Genomic DNA, 18,447 nt, shown 5'->3' with positions numbered 1-18,447 from the left:
AATTAAGATTAGGTCAAGAGCGCAATTTCTTCTCCTAAGATGAAATAAATTATATATTTCTTTGAATTGACAATCAAAACTAAATACACTCTTACTGGTGATGTGATTGTGTCTTGAGAGTGATCAAATCGGTGCCCGACTGTGTCATCCATAACACTCGACTTTGTTGTAACTCACCTCGTGTAAGAGTTGTAAGAGTATGAGTATGAGTATGATTCTTACAAGTCTTGGGATAATTGATATTATAAAGAAGTCTAAATCATGTTGATAAGAGTTAATCCAATCATATTGGTATATTGAGGACTCTTGTGTTTGCTCGTTTATAGGACTCATACTGATATAAGGAATGCAGTCTTGTATTCCTTGTGGGATTGTTATAGGGCGATCCAGGTCTTGTAGTATAAAACTACAAGCCCCTGCTCTCACAAAGCACGCTCTTATTGTTCCAATTACCTATAACTTGGAGAGCATTGAGTTTTGCAGAGAAGAGAAGGTTGTGTGCAGGTTTTCGTGGCTTCTTCATCCATGAACATGTCTGCAGGTATGCGTTGGTATAATTGCTACAATTCTTACACTTATATTACATACATAATTTAAGGATTGTGATTTAGTTGATCAATCCTTGTGTTCTTGGCTAGTGTATTAATCTTTTAAGTCTAGTTTATACTTCATGTGGTATTAGAGCCATTGGATTTTACAACTAAATTCGATCATAAATTGGTTCCTAAAAAATTGCAAAAACGAACTGGTTTGAAGAGCAAGTCTGTTTAATTGGTTTTTAAAGACGAGTGGTACAACATCGTTTAAGAAATAACCTTTAGTTCAATTTTTGACTGTGATCAGTCTGGAAAGGGAGAAACTCGTGTTTTTTCAATATGGGGTTGAGAAAACCTTTTCATGCTTGCTTATTTGATGATAAGTATAGTAATATAGCAGTATACATCTCTCTTAAACATCATAATTCTGATTTTTGAAATTATTGCTTCCGCTGTGTTGATTATGATGTCTGCAGATTGAGATGATTTTGGTTTATTAATCCTCCTTGTATTATTAGTGTAATGAATAAACTTGTATTCTGATCAACTAATTATGTTGTTAAAAATCATTGAACGAAGATCGTGTTATCTTTCTGATTCTTCATATTGGTATTGACTCATTTATTGTTTTATTGTTTCCTATTTTAATTGAAATTGAAATCTGCATCTGCATTGAGAGTTGTCTCTTACTAATGAGTTGTTTAATCTATATATACTTTTCATTCATAATGAAAAATCTATATATATGACTAAGTTGGTTCATATCAGTGTGTATTAAGTGAAAGTAGATTGAAATCAAGAACTTTTGGTTCTTCTTTTGAGATTTCAATTGTCTGCAGTTTCACTTAATCTTGCAAGTGTGCTTATTCTCATTGGGGAAGTAATTACAAGAAGTGGAGGCGAGACATTGGTTTATTGCTGACTCTCAATGATATGGGGTCGATGGGAATTTGAAGTGATGGCAATCCGCATGGATGGGTCTCAGGCATTGATGGATAATTTGTTTCATTGATTTAGAGCCGAGGAATTGCAATCGGGTTGACGAATATGAATCCAGTGATGGTAACTTAGTTCATTGTATCATGCATGATTAATTGTTTTCTTATATTCATGATTATAGTGTGATGTGTTTGAACATGATGAATTAGGGCTTTTGCTATTTCGAGTATGCCTGTTTAATTATTTGTATATATACTATGAGGGCATGATTAAACTCGAAATCCCTATGGATGCCAACTTGTGATTTATGTGAGATGTCTGAAATCATATTTTGCTGCATAAATAAATTAGTGTAACATTTAGTCTATGTATACTCTTTATTTTTCATTAAAGAGTTTATGGTTCTGATTAAATTAGTCTTGGTGGAGGATAAAACTTGTTCATATACAACACCTATCGTTCTCTTTTGTCTGTTTGGTTTTGGGACATATATGATGAATATCAATTTGGAATGGAATCGATCTGACTGCACAAGTACTCCATGAATTGATATTGTCTGGGCAAGTATGCTTAATGATCAAGCGATTCTAATATTAAACTAATGGATTTCGATGCCATTGTTTGTATTTATGATACATATAGTTACAATGCATTGGTCTGGTTTGAATTATTATTTAAAAAAAATAAAAATAAAAATAAAAGAAGGCAAAATTAGATTATACAAGTATCCATAATGATGACTTTAAAATTATGAGTGTAATTCATATCCCCAGTTTTGGTTAGACTACATATAATATGTTTTGGGGGCTTTCCGTAGATATGAATGATGGAGTTTGGAATCTTTGGGTTCGATAAATGTCAATCTTTGCAGTGTATAACCGAAAACATGTGAAGGTTCTTGTACTTATTCCTTGTATGGAATGATATAAATTGTTTTGGTGAAGTCTTGTTGGCAAGAATGCATTCTATTTCGCTGTGATAGTGGAACTCATCGATTGACAAGATTTGCTCTGAAATTTTCGTTTCTCGTTTACTTCCGCTACTCTTAATGAAAATTTGCTGATTAATTGGTATGTATCCTTTAATTCATATCTGATGCGATCTCAAAGTTCATAAGATATTAATTTTGAAATTTTGACAAATTATGGGTTTTCTATTGATTGGAATTGTTTGAGATTTTGAAGCGTCAATTAGTATTTTTGCAATTGATTTTTGGACTAGATTGAATTATGATACATGTCGATCTTGTTAAAGAATTATTATATGTAAATCATATTGTTAAAAAGTTGAGATCTTGATTATCTCGTTTTAATCGAGATAACTTGTGCTTCTATGTCCAAACAGTATCAAATTTTAGTTGATCTTGCTCGATGGATATTGAACTAGTTAGGATCAAATTGAATGCAAAAATATTGTGCTTGCAATTCAGATTTTGATCGTTGTTGAAACTAGTGAGTTTGGGTTTATGTGAGATAAGTTTTTCCGAATGGATTGTGACTATCTTTTGATACATAGACTGTTTGTATAATGGTTTAGGTGTATATGACTAAACTAAGATTATGCAATTGGTGAGGAATCAGGAACCAATTGGTTCATATCTCTGGTTTCTTTATTGGCTGTGCAGTACATTCTGCTTATACTTAAGTGGGAGAACCGTATGTTTGAATGTAAGCATAAGGCTAAGAGTATTTAGGCCGGCCATTATAATTCATTTGGATGCTTAAAAACCAGTTTTTGGTTTTATTGAAGCAATTGGTTGAATTATTTGTGTTACTTAATTTGTTTGAGTAATGAGAAGGGTCCTATTATGTCGGTTAGCATTCAAAAGAAAATGAATTTGGTTTCCATATGAATTATGATTAGTCATTCATTGTATTGGAATGACTTTAGTTAATATAGTTGCTATTAACTTGTACTTAACTTGTTTGTGTTAAGTATGGCCTAGATGAGTGGGAGCAAATTGGTTTGGTTTTACTATATTGGTTCACATAATTACAAAGTGCAAATTAAGTATGTTGTGACTTTTGAGTTAATTCTATGATGTAACAGAAAAGATTCTTAAGTTCAATACTTTAAAATGCATAGGTGTGTTTATTCAAACAATTATGAATAATTTTAAGTTGACAGCTTACTGTCAAGAATGTTTGGTATTTTTTTATATTAATTTTGGGCTATATGAGTGGGAGTAGACGTCTTGGTTTACTCTTGAGCTTAGATACATTGCTATGAACATGAACTAGACATTATGATTTGTAAGTTAAATCTGTATTTTGTGTTGCAGATGTAATTATAAATTCATTGTTTTGGCTTATGTAAGCTGGTTGTGTCTATGTACTAGTGTGTTGATGAACGATTTTTGTGATCACCTTTATAATAATTTGAGATGATTCTCTGTTGTGATGAATCATACTCAAGTGGGAGAATGTAAGAGTATGAGTATGATTCTTACAAGTCTTGGGATAATTGATATTATAAAGAAGTCTAAATCATGTTGACAAGAGTTAATCCAATCATATTGGTATATTGAGGACTCTTGTGTTTGCTCGTTTATAGGACTCATACTGATATAAGGAATGCAATCTTGTATTCCTTGTGGGATTGTTATAGGGCAATCCAGGTCTTGTAGTATAAAACCACAAGCCCCTGCTCTCACAAAGCATGCTCTTATTGTTCTAATTACCTATAACTTGGAGAGCATTGAGTTTTGCAGAGAAGAGAAGGTTGTGTGTAGGTTTTCATGGCTTCTTCATCCATGAACATGTCTGCAGGTATGCGTTGGTATAATTGCTGCAGTTCTTACACTTATATTACATACATAATTTAAGGATTGTGATTTAGTTGATTAATCCTTGTGTTCTTGGCTAGTGTATTAATCTTTTAAGTCTAGTTTATTCTTACAAGAGTTGCCCTAACTAACTTATCGAGGCCAATTATGGCATGTGTCAAAGCTCTTATAGTAGTATAAAGCCGTACACCGACCCAAGTCCAAGTGTCGCCGGAGTTTGTGTTCAACATGAAACATGGCGTCCACCTGTGAGCTATATCCAAAACCCTCATTCTCCATCCGCCACCTGTATACTTGAAGAATCCTGCTGTCCAGTTCTCACTTATCCCAATCCGTACTCATACATATTCATCCTTCCACAACAAATTTCATATATATATATTGCTTGATTTGGAACGTACATTATACTTGCACTACTTGTAAAATAACATTCTAAGTAACCTAATAATCTGTCATATTCAAGCCCAAAACATGAGCCAGGGACAGCCACAAAGACGCCGACCGGACCAGTCCGAGGTTCAGGAACCCATAAAATACGGAGACGTCTTCAATGTCTCCGGCGAATTGGCTGACAGGCCCGTCGCGCCCCGCGACGCCGCCACTGCCCAAGCTGCTGAAAACCTAGTCCTTGGAGAGAATCCGAGGGGTGGCCCAGCTGCTGTCATGCAGTCGGCAGCTACGTACAACGAGCGCTTTGGCCTTGTTGGCCACCTTGACTCCACTAAAGTCGCCCGAGAGGAAGGTGTCACCGTTACTGAAACAATTAATCCCGATGGCAACCGCGTTGTCACTGAAAAAGTTGCTGGACAGGTATATATTTTTCTATTTCAATTTGTAGTATCGTTACAATTTATTTTCGTTTGATCTAGTTCCAACGTAAAACCATATTGGTTACATAGAAAGGAGTCTTAGTTCGTAATTAAGCACATAAAGAGCACATGTCACATGTCATTTTATGTGTATCACAGACAAATATGTCGGGATTTTCACATATAATAGAAGTTAACCTGCTCTAATACGATAATCGCAAAAAGTCGAGTATCAAGAGTAACTCAACTCTTTCTGTATATATAATTGTCGATATAAAACTAATTAGGGATATTGACAATAGCTAAAACTCTTTATAAGCGCATGTAATTACTCTAATTTCCCGTTGGGCCTCAACAGATAAGTTGCAATTTTTTCTTTTAACTTTGTACATATGTTATCTTCAGATATTTTACATGTTGTGTTTATTTTCTGTCTCACACTATATATATTTTAAGAATACAAGAATTGGAACATCTAATTGATAGTGAACGTTGTTGGCTTCAAACAACAAAGTGAGCGTTTATGCATATGTATATGACTGTATGTATTGGTTACCTTCGTTTGAAGGTTGTGGCCCAATATGTGGAGCCACCGGTGCCAATGGCATCTCCAGGAGGAGCGCTTGATCGAGATGTAATTACGATTGGTGAAGCGCTGGAGGCCAGTGCTTTGACGGCAGGAGACAAACCAATTGAACAAAGCGACGCCGCTGCAATACAAGCTGCTGAAATGAGAGCCACTGGACGCAATGAGATAGCACCCGGAGGTGTGGCGGCTGTAGCTCAGTATGCAGCCTCGGTTAACCCGCGCGACGTCAATAAAACGAAACTTGGTGACGTGTTAGAGGTACAAATTAACATTTAATATGGTACATCAGTAATTATGTTTAACATTCTAGGGGGTTTAATCAATTTCGTTTCTCTTTTCGTGAAAATAATGCAGGATGCAACTGAGAAGTTGCCTGCGGACAAACCTGTGACTAGAGAGGATGCAAGGGCGGTGATAGGAGCAGAGATACGTAACAGTCCAAATATGGCCACCACTCCAGGCGGAGTTGCTGAATCGCTGGCGGCACGGCTGGGCTTAACCAGAATGGGGGATAAACTTATTACTACTATTTCAATATTGTACATATACGGATGCATGTTGAAGTTTGGGCGTAAGAATATGGGTTGAAAGTTTTCTGTGTGGATAAGTCGCGGTTACTTTTGTTGTACTACTACGTTTCTACAAGAATGTGGACATAAAAAATCAACCTTGTTATGTAAATATCTCGTTTAATGTCAACATGTTTCTCTTGTTTTGTTAGAAATGTTAACTTTATGATGTTATGCTGGTAAATGCAATTATAATCCATTTGACTAATAGTCATATTTGACGGTGCATATTGTTATAGTCAACTTTGATTATCTCTGTATTGTGAGATGCGATTTTTATCAGAGTATATATTATTGGGTAGTATATTATTCTAGTCAACTGCACGTCTACGTTGAGCTAAGGCACAAAACTGAAGTTCAAGACTAGTGGCAGAAGAGTGAGACACTCTGTAGGGTGTAGCAGCAAGTAGATGAATCATTTATAATAAAACCAAATAATTTAGGAGGATCGGATAATACTAATAATTGTACTCTTGTTTGAGGAAGTTTCTCTTGCTGTTGCCCGTTACATATGGCTTGGTTGGCTGTTGGTATTTGGCTTTGGCAACATAGTTTGATCCAGCAAACATCCACGGTATCTCTAAGATCTCAAGATCTTGTATGCCAAAAGAACCTCCACTGAAATTGCTTCTATTGTAATCTTCTTGTGTTTGCCTCCTTGCTTCGCACAATCCTTAAGTCAGTAGAATGAGAGAAACGTTATGATAGGTCTATATTGACACGGTGGTTTTTTGAGATTTCCTTTACATCCCACTGTATTATTAACACGATACCTCACGGTTACAGTATATTTTTGTGTCACATGCAAGTTATTCTCTAATAAAAGAGATCATGCGTGTATAAATTATTGAATGCTTCGTGTCAAATAGGCTTAGTTTATTATGTACTCTGGCTTACTTATAATATCCTGATGACCACCACACCTCACAAGGTCAGAATGCAGAAAGGAAAAGGAAAGAGGGGTTCATATCAATTATTTTGACTCGACAGGAAACAAATTATATTTAACCCAATTAGCAGACAGAAGTAAGAATATGTGTTGACGGATAATGAATGTATATAAGAAAAGTAACTGCAGTTAAATCTAATAAATATTAGGTAACATGCAGTAAATTCTGAATTTGATCGTCATTGTAACTTAATTTTGTCCATATACGAATAATAAACCCTAGTAGGGTCTATGGCATTCCTCGTGGAACTCTGAAATTAAAGACATGAGATTTGGAGAAATTTAAGCAAGTGGTCAGTTATCCTAATTGTGGAAGAGAAGCCATTTATGGTTATTAAACAAACAGAATGCCAAATATTTACATTTCGGGTAAAATAATAATCTACACATGTAATGTTAAGGAGATCAAAATTTTAAACCGAATTGTTTAAAACACATGATATGGTTGGAAATAATTAAATTATTATTTAAGTGTTAATAAATGTACTTATTGTTTATTGGTCACACATTATATAATTTATAAATTTAATTTAAAAAGTCGATCTACTTAGCATTATTTTTAACTAAATTAAAAATAAAAAAATAAAAGTGACCACTGACTGGCCAACTAATGTAACACTAATAGTTAACCTTTTACTAGCGATCGTGTACAAACCTCAGGTGATGTTGATCATTCATACACGGCTAGTTTTGTTTTCTGGCAGTGCAATGTCCTTCTCTCCCGTTGAAAAATAGTGAAAGTATTTCTTTTTTAGACACAACTTTTCTGTGTTGCATGCATCTATCATCATGGATCGATCTTCATGCTCAGGCTACGGATAGCAGGTTGCATTTTGTACCGACCGACGAAAGAGAAGCTAATAATTCATATGGATATTGACAAAAGGAAAGAGCGCTAGTTTTCTTACATTGCTACCAGAAAAATGGCGGATACGGTTTTGGAACACGAATTTACGCAATACATTAGTTGGTTCTGTGACTAAATGTGTCACCCACCATGTGCATGGTGTCTGCCCTATTTTGAGATTTGGTTTGGAGTTGGAGCATTCGTTACATCCATATGTGAGTTCGTACCCCCGGCCGATTTATTCCCTCCTTAAAATCTTCAACTTCACTCAATATTTTTCTTCAAACTTAGCACAAAAACTAATTAAATAATTAATTATAACATCACAAGTCTTTTCTTAACAAGAATTCCGTTCTATTATAAGCAAAAATGAGATAAAAAGATCTCGTACGGATAATGTATTTATCTTATGAGACCTCTGTATTCTAGGACCAAAAAGGGAGAAACAATGAAATATACAAGAACATATATAAGGTTTTATATGATGAATACATGGTCCTTCCGATGATCCTATACTTTACTCGTTTTTGCTACAGTTAAGCATAATCCTTACTAATATTTGTTTATACAACAGAGTTTGCCCAAACAATCTCATCCCACTTGCATGCAAGTTTGAATTTTCTCGATCATTAAATTAGTGTAGTTTAGAACATTTGAACATTGCATGTATATTCAGAATATGCATATTATACATTACATGTTCACATTGAAAGAACATTACTACGCGATAAAGGGGCAGATAAAGAAAAAAGATAATTGACAAATGAGGCTGTGTTGCAGGAAAGTTTACTACATAAATGGGACCCCGTAATATGAGAGGTCCTAATTGGAAGATCAAAAAGTGATAAGGAAATCCAAGCGTTGTTGATCAATCTCTTTCTTCCTCTCATGTAGCTGATCTGCGTTATCTCAACTTGATACAGATAATTTCTCCCATCCCATGATGTGAAAGCTCCTCAATTTTCAGTAAATGCGGCCTACGTACTACTCCTCCATCCCTCCTCAAATACATCTGTCACAATTTCATGTTGTTTATACGCTACGAAAGAATTACAGTATTAATGGCAAAATGATTGATATTAATTATATATATATAACAAATAAGTACACATACTATAACGTGAAACGTAAGATGATAGCATCACAGTAACAACATCAAATTTAATCCATTTTCGATGCAAGAAAAACATGAACCGAAACTACTGCTAAAATGTACTTCATAAAAGGAGAGAGGAAGCTGGGGAATAGTACGACAATCAAAAGTTTTACGTGAACTCTATAAGAAATTACTAAAATTATCTTTTTATTTTTTGACGGTTTAACAGATGTCTTGCGGTTTGATATGAATTTAATGGTTTCATGATACAAACGGAAACACGCTAAAAAATACTCATCGCTTCACTTATATTATGACACGTGTTGTACCAACTTGTGTTCTAATTACATGAAAAAATTTCTCCAAGCTTATAGAGTCTTCTTACGGCTGTCCAGTCGCCGCTTTGAACCCAAACTACAAGTTACATACCACCAAGGCACCAACTATATATAAAGACTTCACACAATGTTCTCACACACGCTTTCTCTCTCTCTCTCTCTCTCTCTGCAGTCGCTTCTAAGTTGTGAGAAAAAATGCAAAACACACTGGGAAGAAACCTAAATCTTTGCTTCACAAAGATCCGACGGCCACCAATGAGTACAACCCTAGATGACAACGATCACAGCCGTCCATTACCAACCGCCACCGCCACCGCATCCACATCAACGTCCATGATTAAAAACTTCAACTCCCTCTACGACGACAAATCCACGCTGTTCGACTCCACCACCACCACCTCAAAATCCCTCAGCTCTTCCCTCCTCTCCACCCCCGACGACTACTCCAACACCGATGCCCCTGCCCCCGACTTTGCCACCGCCTTCGCCTCCCGACGCTTCTTCTTCTCCTCTCCCGGCCTCTCCAACTCCATTGTCGACCAATCATCATTCGCCGCCACCTCATCATCCTCCAAAACATCAACCTCCGAGACCGAAGACCGCAAGCTCTTCATCAACCACAGCGTGGCGGTCCCCACATTCTCCCCCGATCCATATCGGGACTTCCTGCGGTCCATGCAGGAGATGGTGGAGGCGCGTGAGAGAACGCCAGATTCGGAGGACGTGAAGAAGAAATCCAACTGGGAGTTTTTGCATGAGCTCCTCCTGTGCTATCTTGCGCTGAATCCTAAGAGCACTCACAAGTTTATTATCGGCGCTTTCGCCGATCTTCTCGTCAGCCTCATGCCATCTCCCTGCGGAGGCGCCCGCATTGAATTAGAACCGGAGTTCACCGCCGGCGTTTGTGAGGTTTCACGGTGCGTCTAGTCAGTAATTAAACGGTTATAATATTGACTTCATTATTTGTCAATATTCAGTGGAAATTAAAAAATATCCGAATTTGTTATTATGTATAATATTGAAGTCGATCAGTCCATCTTTTTTTTGTTGTTTTCAATCGACAAATCTTATTGAATCTTGTCCCCCCATTTTCTTCTTCTCCAGTATCTGGTCCTTGTCCTTGTTTCTAGGATTAGCTGTTTTTAGCTGTATATATGACTGACTGGTTGTAAAATTTTATCCAAAAAGTAACTGGAACTGGGACACTAAATCGACAATAAACCGTCAATATATAAAGCATGATCTAGTATTATTTTTAATGTTGAGATTAGTCCAACAATGAACCATATATATAAGATGATGAATAAGAATAGGCTATAGCATGGGTTTGAACTCTCTGATGTACCCAAAAATTTACATTCCAATTGTATGTTTTGATTAAGTGCAATGTTAGGGAAATTGTCAACCAAAAGACATAGTTGTTAATAAATGAATTATTAGATAAGTATTGATTAACATGTTTATTATCAAATCATTAAATTGATTTGGTTTTCTTTATTAAATTGTCAAATATTTTAAGACTTTAAATCTAAATTAATACAATATTGTGGCTAATATGCATTTGGTCATGTCCCTCAAAATGAAGACATTAGGAGAGCAGGACTGATTTGATTAAACGTTTGAAGCTGGGTAGTTCAACTTCCACGTGTATATTTTCGAGTTGTTAGGAAAATGAATTTTGACATGACCATTGCCTAATTTTCTCACAAAAAATCTATAACATTGACTAGTTAGTTTATTTTTATTTTTTGTTTTATTATTCTAAACCAGCATACGTCTTTGTTTTGTGTGTGTGAACATTTTTTATTTTTTATTTTTAAAATTGGAAAGAGAGAGTTAGAGAGAACGTGGGAGTGAGAGTGGGGATGAGAGGTTTTTATTTTTTATTTTTTAGTATTAGATATATGCTAAATTCATCACCTATAGCCTATAGGCTATAGGTTAGATTTTAATAAAAAAAACAACAAAATTTGGTTTTGTAAAATTACATTATTGGCCATTAGTTTTTTTTTTTCATGCGATAGAAGATTACGTAATCTTTTCACTATTATTTGATTAACAAAAAAGATTCTATTAATAAGTAATTTAGACAATAAAAATAAATAATAAAGTTTTTTTTCTTTATTTATTTATTTATTTAATTTAAACGATAAAAATATGCGTAAATAGCATTACGCGTATGTAACACTATATAAAGTACTACATCCAATTATTGTTGAAAGCTAATGATAAAGTTAAACTTCTTGGGAAATGTGGATCATGGTGCAACCTACACATGTGGAGACAGAGTTACAGTGGTACTCACTACTCACCAAATTCAACATCTTACACACCTTCAGTTGACAACGAGGGTTCAAGTGTTCAACCTAAAAAGCCTGCGAGCCTGCTTCCAGTACTTTTTGGCTAGCTATGGCCATTAGGTTAAGTCGGCCTCTCTGTGTGTATATAGGAGCAAGTAGAAAATAGCAATACCCCTAACTTGGATCGATAGAAAAACATGTGCTGAGGGGGCCTACTGCTTCTCTTGTCGCCTTTTGTGGTATGCAAAGACACAACCATGCATGTTCAAGTCCAACTACTCGTGGCTTCATGCTGCACCCTCCATCTACTTAATGAAATAGACAGATTGGATTTATAACAATTAAAATGAATTTTACTTTCTAACGCAGCGTGATAAAATAAAATAAAAAATTTAAAATAATAAATAAAAAAAAATGCATTCAACGATAACCTTAAGGCACAAGAAAAAATGGAATTTACATGAAAATTTGAAAAAACCTCAAAGTATTTAATTAAAGGGTAAATCTCAGTTTACTACTCTTAAATTTAGTGGTTTTTAACATTTAGTAGATGAAGTTTTTTTTTCCTCCCAGAGTCATACCGAAAGTGTTAAATTTGGGACAGTTTTATACATCCATTAGTCTAGCTATTAAGTCTCCAGTTAACTGGCGTCCATGTAAACAATGATTAGGCGCCACGTGTCAATAAAGTCCCACGTGGATATTAAAATTTTAAAAATATTAAAATAATAAAATAATTAATTAAATAAAAGTAATAAAAAGGCGCATAACACCTTCGTCTTCCCCATGTCCTCTACCCATTTCCATACCCCCACCGCCACCCTCAATTTCAACCTCAACCACCACGACGCCGTCTACCCCAACGAATCAGACCAACTCCAATTCCCAAGCAGCACGCAGAGAAGTACTTCCTGCTCGGCAACGGCGACTCCGGCCTCCTGTTGAGTTTCGAGGACGACTTGGGCCTCCTAGGAAGAGCTTAACCTGTGAAACACACATCCACTGGACCAAGGAGAAGGCAATGTCGATCACCAAGCACAGCGAAATCAAAATCTCCGCCCCGAGATTTGGGAGTATCGACGCCCCCATAGCTTCAAGATCTCTGCCCCGAGATCTAAGAGTATCACCGCTCACAGTCAATCACCACTCCTTCGAGGTCACGGGGCCGTCGAAGAGGTTGAGTAGGTGGAGTCAAAGAGGGAGGGGGAAGGATGGATGTGCAGAGGTTGGGTAGGTGCAGAGGAGAGAAGGGAGGGAGAAGGGAGTTCGAGGAAGAAGACCTTTTATTTATTTTATTTTTTTGTAATTCTTTATTTTTTTTAATGTTTAATTTTTATTTTTATTTTTATTTTTAATATTCACGTAGGACCTTTATTGACATCTGGGCATCACGTCATCAGTTAACGGAAAACTTGACAGCCAGACTAACGGATGTATGAGACTGTCCCAAAATTGACATTTTAGGTATGACTCTAAGACGAAAAAAACTTCATGTATTAAATGTTGAAATTACCCTTAATTAAATAATATGAAAGATTACAAACCCTATCACCCTAAGAGATGCTTATATGGTGCCTCGTAGCCCTAGACAGAAGTACAAATAGATAACCAACTCAGAAAGTAACAAAACGACATGTAGTGGAGCACGATATTTAAAAGTCTAAATGTCATGGCATAGTTATAAGTTAGACTCGTAGCGCTTTTTCTTCAAAACGAGAAGTCATGAGTCCAAAATAAACATCAAAACTCAAATATGCAAAGCTTAGATTTTGCTATCGAATTTGTGCATTTCAATATAATTTTGGATCCGCTCTCCATCATCTAATCTAATTTACATATTGGCAAATGTGCATTAACTCAAGTTGGTCAGAGAAGTATGTGTCGCTCTTACACTTTAAGTTTGAAAAGAGTGATTTTACTTTCTAAAACATTTTGTTAAAGATAAACAAACATGTCATTGCTATTATTTATGCTTGTTTAGTCCCCATCACCTTATAATATAACTGCTCGGTAACATTTCTTAATCTTGATATGCTTTGATGTGGACTCACACTTCACTTTTAAGCAACATGATCATTTTTTCTTGTAAATCTATTAATTCCCACAAAGTAAAATAAGAAAGCAATGATTTTTGCATTCTCATTTCCATAAAAACTTTTCCTTTTATACCTTAAATGAGTATGTACACTATTATAGACAATCGAGATGACTCATTTTCTAATGAAGCCTATAATTAATTATCACCTATCACAATAACAAAATAAATAACCAAATCTCATCATTTAACTAATAGGATTGCTTCCAAAATAATATTCATTAAACCGAATACATCACAAATCATATAAGCCACACTAAAATATTGAAATACTCTTCCATCCAACACAAACCACAAAAGGAGGTCCGTACTTGAATTCTAACTTTTAAAGAGCAAATCCTCTGTGAGCCCATGGTTTCATACTCAATCAGAAGTTAATCCTTGATTAAGAACATTATAAACTCTAATCACGAAGTCTAATTGGCAGTAACTGATGCTGATTTAGGGGGTGGGGGTGGGGATTAAATTAATTAAACGATGCACCTGGAGACAAATTATTATGAATAAGAGAGGGGGTGCAGACTCAGAGGTGGGTCTGTTTGATTGGCAAAGTCTTAAGCGCAAAAAGAAATCAGGGAATCTTGTTTTTGTCTCTATTTTTTTTACCTCAATGATTCTGCCCAAATATCTTTGTTTATGCTTCAACTTGAAGGATGAGGACAGATGAGATGCATCGTATTATTATTATTTGTTGGCGCTCAAAATTAGTGAGGTCAACAAAAATCAAAATGGTCGTGTGTCAGTTTTTAGTGGGCTCAGGCTTTAGAATAATAAGAACTGAACAACGATGTTTAAGTAGTTTATCCTTCAAACTGATTACATAAACTAAATTTCTCGTATATTTTGAATTAGAGGTTATAAATAGCGCTCAGATGAACACTACCTCTTTTCTCTCAATTTGTTGGACTTGTCATAAGGAGTATTCATCCTCTTTGTATAGGCACTCAATGATCACAAGTCCCTGGATTCAAGCTTTCCCTACCTTTGCATTTAATGTGCCAAATACGTAGACTTGACATGCTAGTTGCCCCTCGATTCTTTATAGCACATGACAACAAAGTGACATCCATTCAGGTTTACTTGCATGCTTTCTTGGGACAACACATACCAAGCGCCTTGCTCAGCTCTAGAGTTGGTGAATTTGCACCCAAGCCCCCTATCTGTCAACCTTTTATGTCCCTTTATAGGGTTTCGTTCTCTTGGCTAGAGTTGACGTCTGAGCAGACATGTCCTATGTCCTGGGACTTCTTACTATAAAGTTGTCAGTACATCAACTTGCTCTCGACGGTCGAAAAGTACTTTTTGGGAAAACATTTAGCCTCATTATTGATAGACAATTTGGACCACTAAACAGTCTTTTGTAGCGCTCCGAATTGTCCTCCTAATCTTGTCAAGTCTTGGCCTCTTCCTTTGAGCATTGTATTCCTTGGACCGGTGTTCTTTGGGCATGTGTTCCTTGGGCCGGTTGGGGTCGGAAAGGACCTCGTGTTAACGTAGTATCATTATCATTATCGCCACTCACCATTGAATTTATTATCAAGAACTAAGATTAAAACATTACAAGCACATCAATTTATTCTCCACTTTTAATATCAAAATTTAAAGTATATTGCACTTGCTACCTCCTTTCCCAAAAAGAATTGTCATAAACCAATGGGGTTTGTAGCCCAATTGGCTAAGAGCAGTTAACCCTATTGGATTGGAATGGACTAGACTCATTACCAATATCGTCCAGAGAAGAGAAACTCCCTTGTAACCAGATGCACTATGCAGCAAGCATCTTTTAGAATGGGTTGTGCACTTTCCGAATACATGCAAGTATGCCGCCAAGACTATTTTAGTTGCAAGAAAATCTCTCCAACCCAGCAACCACCAAACGAACATAGTAGTAATGATTTTTTTTTTTTTTTTTTTTTTTTGTGGCGGAGCCAGAATATAGAAAATTTTAGGGTCACGCTGTGCCCACTGATTTTATGTTAAGGGCTTCAGATGTCTTCAAGATAGACCAGGACTCTAACCACAGTGATCCAACATACAAACACACCAGCTATAAAACGAACAGCTTAATACAGACCAAGGTCAAACCCAAGCCGAAGCCCGCACTTACGGGCATCTCTGTTTCAATTCTTAACATATGACTAGCCACGTGATAAGACAGATCAGAGAATTGACGCATACAACCAATTATATGGCGGTTTCATGAAGATTAAATTACCAAGGCCGGCAAAAATGCAAGGGAGATAAGAAAAACAAGAAACGGAGCATTTGAGAATATAAACTTGAAAACCTTCACTATGGAAATTAGTGAACTTACAATTAACGAAAACATGCCTTCGGTTTAAATAAGAAAATAAATCCCAGAAACAAATCCAAAATGGCATTTTCAGAATTCAAAAACATTCTCAGATATACTCAAGAAGCAAAAAGTTCTCAAGCTAACATGTAAACATACGCAACGAGCTTAAGAAATGGAAAATGCAAGGGCAGACTCTATCGCTTCTTGGAGACACCAACGGTCTTTCCTCTGCGACCGGTAGTCTTGGTGTGCTGCCCACGCACCCGGAGACCCCAGTAGTGACGGAGACCACGGTGGTTTCTGCCACAGTACAGACAATTATCAACTCAATAACATTTAAAAAGCTGCAAAAGCAAGCCAAGGTTGTCCTCGGGCCTCAGCCTAACATAAGAACCCAATCAAAATCAACTGCCAAACGCACACAAATGGTGACAATTACTTAATAGTAAATAACAAACCTGATCTTCTTCAAGCGCTCAAGGTCATCCCTCAGCTTCATGTCCAATGCATTGGAAACAACTTGAGAGTACCTCCCATCCTTGTAATCCTTCTTCCTGTTCAAAAACCAGTCTGGAATTTTGAACTGGCGAGGATTCGCAACAATCGTCATGAGGGTATCAAGCTCCGCAGCAGACAGTTCACCAGCTCTGCAATGAATCACTTACATTAAACCCATAATTTCCAAAGCTGAAATAAGTCTTCCAACAATAAACTAGCTTCTCCACAAGCACTTTCACTACCACAACTAAATTCAGACTGCGAACTTATGCATGTATACGAATTCTACAATTCAAAGGGAAAAATAAACTCCCATAATTTGTCAGAAGATTACAATGTCTAGCAAAAACGATAAGCACCCCAACTATATGGTTATAAAAGTGCTTAGAATGCAACCATAAGCATATGCACAACCAAAGTTTCACTAAACCTAATCTAATAGTCTGTTTGGGACTTCTTCTGGGCTTAAAGTGCTTTCCGACAACAAAAAGAGCTTCTACCTATGATTGGCAGTACAGTTTCGAAAGACATTCTGGGTCGTACAAGCACTCTGGAGATGCACCTGCTATATGCTTCTTCGAGAAGCACTTCTAAGTACTTTTCCAGGAAGCACTTGAAGAGTTTTATTATAAAAAATCACTTCTAAGTTTTCGTTTTTCCATTAAATTCTAATGGCACGCAAAAGCAACTTAATTTCCAATACCCACATAAAATCAGATGAAATTGGAGAAGGGGAGTTGAAGAGAAAGGGCACCTCTTGTTCATGTCGACGTCTGCCTTCTTGCAGACAATGTTGGCGAAACGGCGGCCGATACCTTTGATGGAGGTCAGGGCAAACATAATCTTCTGCTTCCCGTCCACATTCGTGTTCAGCACACGCAGAATGTGCTGGAACTCTTCGTTCGCTACCAGAGACTGCAGCAAATTCCAATTCACGTACACACAAATTAATTTCATACATTATCAAACATTTTAAATATTAGGGTTTGCAAGGAGAGAGAAAGAAGAGAGAGAGAGAAAGATGACCATGGCTAGGGTTTCGGATCTTGAAGCTTTTGGAACAGCTCTACGCCTCTGTGTGCCGTGAAGACGGAAGCGAAGCAGAGCGAAACCCTAAAAATGGGCGCCGCGGGTTTTGTAAATGATTTTATATACCCACCAATTGTGGGTCTGGGCCAATGTAAATATTTTAGCCCATTTCATGTTTTGTTGTAGTTCTTTTTATCTCAAGCCCAATTGATAAAATGTCCAACAACATTAATTAAGGCTACGTCTTATTACATACGTGAGTTATGTTAGTTAGTTTAGTAACATGTCTATCCTCTCAATTATGAGATACGGTAGCTTCCCGGTCTATTAACACAATGTGACATGTTGATCTCACTACACATTACTGTGTGTAATTAGACAAGGATGCCATTGTGGTTGTACTTGGTCAAATTAAGTCTTTCTCCTTGATGACAAAATTGAAATTCATTTTCGACGTAAATTAAAGTAGTTTAAAATGTTATTTTGTATAAAAGATAGCTTGTTCCATAAGGGGTTTTGTTTATCAAGTTTTTTTTCTTAATAGAAGCAATATTATCATAAATTAATCTTGATTATAATAAGGATTCAAACTTAAGTGCACAAAAACAAACACGAGAAAGGACGAAGAGGTAAAAAAATACATACCAAGATACTCACTACATATCACTATTGGTTTGAAGAATTTTTCATCAAAGCCAATGCTACCACATTAATGTTTAATTAGTTATACATAATCATGTGTCTCGTTGGGTGAACAGTTGAAATAAAAAAC

General features: G+C 36.2%; 3 protein-coding genes across 3 annotated transcripts; 2 read left to right on the top strand and 1 right to left on the bottom strand.

Annotated features, from left to right (window-relative positions):
• Positions 1–16: 16 nt before the first annotated feature.
• Positions 17–6,382, top strand: LOC137716633 (late embryogenesis abundant protein D-34). The gene is made up of 5 exons (XM_068456075.2): positions 17–541; positions 1,376–4,243; positions 4,724–5,070; positions 5,638–5,916; positions 6,013–6,382. The coding sequence occupies exons 2-5, from the start codon at positions 4,213–4,215 to the stop codon at positions 6,244–6,246; spliced, it is 891 nt and encodes a 296-aa protein (XP_068312176.2). The 5' UTR covers positions 17–541; positions 1,376–4,212; the 3' UTR covers positions 6,247–6,382.
• Positions 6,383–9,569: 3,187 nt separating this feature from the next.
• Positions 9,570–10,560, top strand: LOC137716634 (transcription repressor OFP16). The gene has a single exon (XM_068456076.2). It carries the CDS (start codon positions 9,653–9,655, stop codon positions 10,382–10,384), a length of 732 nt encoding a protein of 243 aa, XP_068312177.2. The 5' UTR covers positions 9,570–9,652; the 3' UTR covers positions 10,385–10,560.
• Positions 10,561–16,124: 5,564 nt separating this feature from the next.
• On the bottom strand, positions 16,125–17,812 carry LOC137715407 (small ribosomal subunit protein uS13z/uS13y/uS13x). The gene is made up of 4 exons (XM_068454732.2): positions 17,673–17,812; positions 17,401–17,561; positions 16,607–16,795; positions 16,125–16,448 (listed from the first exon to the last, which is right to left on the bottom strand). The coding sequence occupies exons 1-4, from the start codon at positions 17,673–17,675 to the stop codon at positions 16,343–16,345; spliced, it is 459 nt and encodes a 152-aa protein (XP_068310833.1). The 5' UTR covers positions 17,676–17,812; the 3' UTR covers positions 16,125–16,342.
• Between the last annotated feature and the right edge of the window lie 635 nt (positions 17,813–18,447).

The sequence above is a fragment of the Pyrus communis genome, chromosome 3 (assembly GCF_041283825.1).
Source record: "Pyrus communis isolate YQ-2024b chromosome 3, ASM4128382v1, whole genome shotgun sequence".
Taxonomy (NCBI): domain Eukaryota; kingdom Viridiplantae; phylum Streptophyta; class Magnoliopsida; order Rosales; family Rosaceae; genus Pyrus; species Pyrus communis.
Note: the sequence above shows the minus strand (reverse complement) of the source record. Positions and strands in the feature narration are given on the sequence as shown.

What these genes read in the sequence shown, in the direction of transcription:
- LOC137716633 (XM_068456075.2), top strand. Translation starts at nt 4,213, where the DNA reads ATGGCTTCTTCATCCATGAACATGTCTGCAG. An exon ending in ATCCATGAACATGTCTGCAG is followed by an intron (nt 4,244 to 4,723) that starts GTATGCGTTGGT and finishes GTCATATTCAAG; the next exon opens with CCCAAAACATGAGCCAGGGA. An exon ending in CTGAAAAAGTTGCTGGACAG is followed by an intron (nt 5,071 to 5,637) that starts GTATATATTTTT and finishes CTTCGTTTGAAG; the next exon opens with GTTGTGGCCCAATATGTGGA.
- LOC137715407 (XM_068454732.2), bottom strand. An exon ending in GACGTCGACATGAACAAGAG is followed by an intron (nt 16,796 to 17,400) that starts GTGCCCTTTCTC and finishes GATTCATTGCAG; the next exon opens with AGCTGGTGAACTGTCTGCTG. An exon ending in GAGCGCTTGAAGAAGATCAG is followed by an intron (nt 16,449 to 16,606) that starts GTTTGTTATTTA and finishes GTACTGTGGCAG; the next exon opens with AAACCACCGTGGTCTCCGTC.
- LOC137716634 (XM_068456076.2), top strand. Translation starts at nt 9,653, where the DNA reads ATGCAAAACACACTGGGAAGAAACCTAAATCTTTGCTTCACAAAGATC.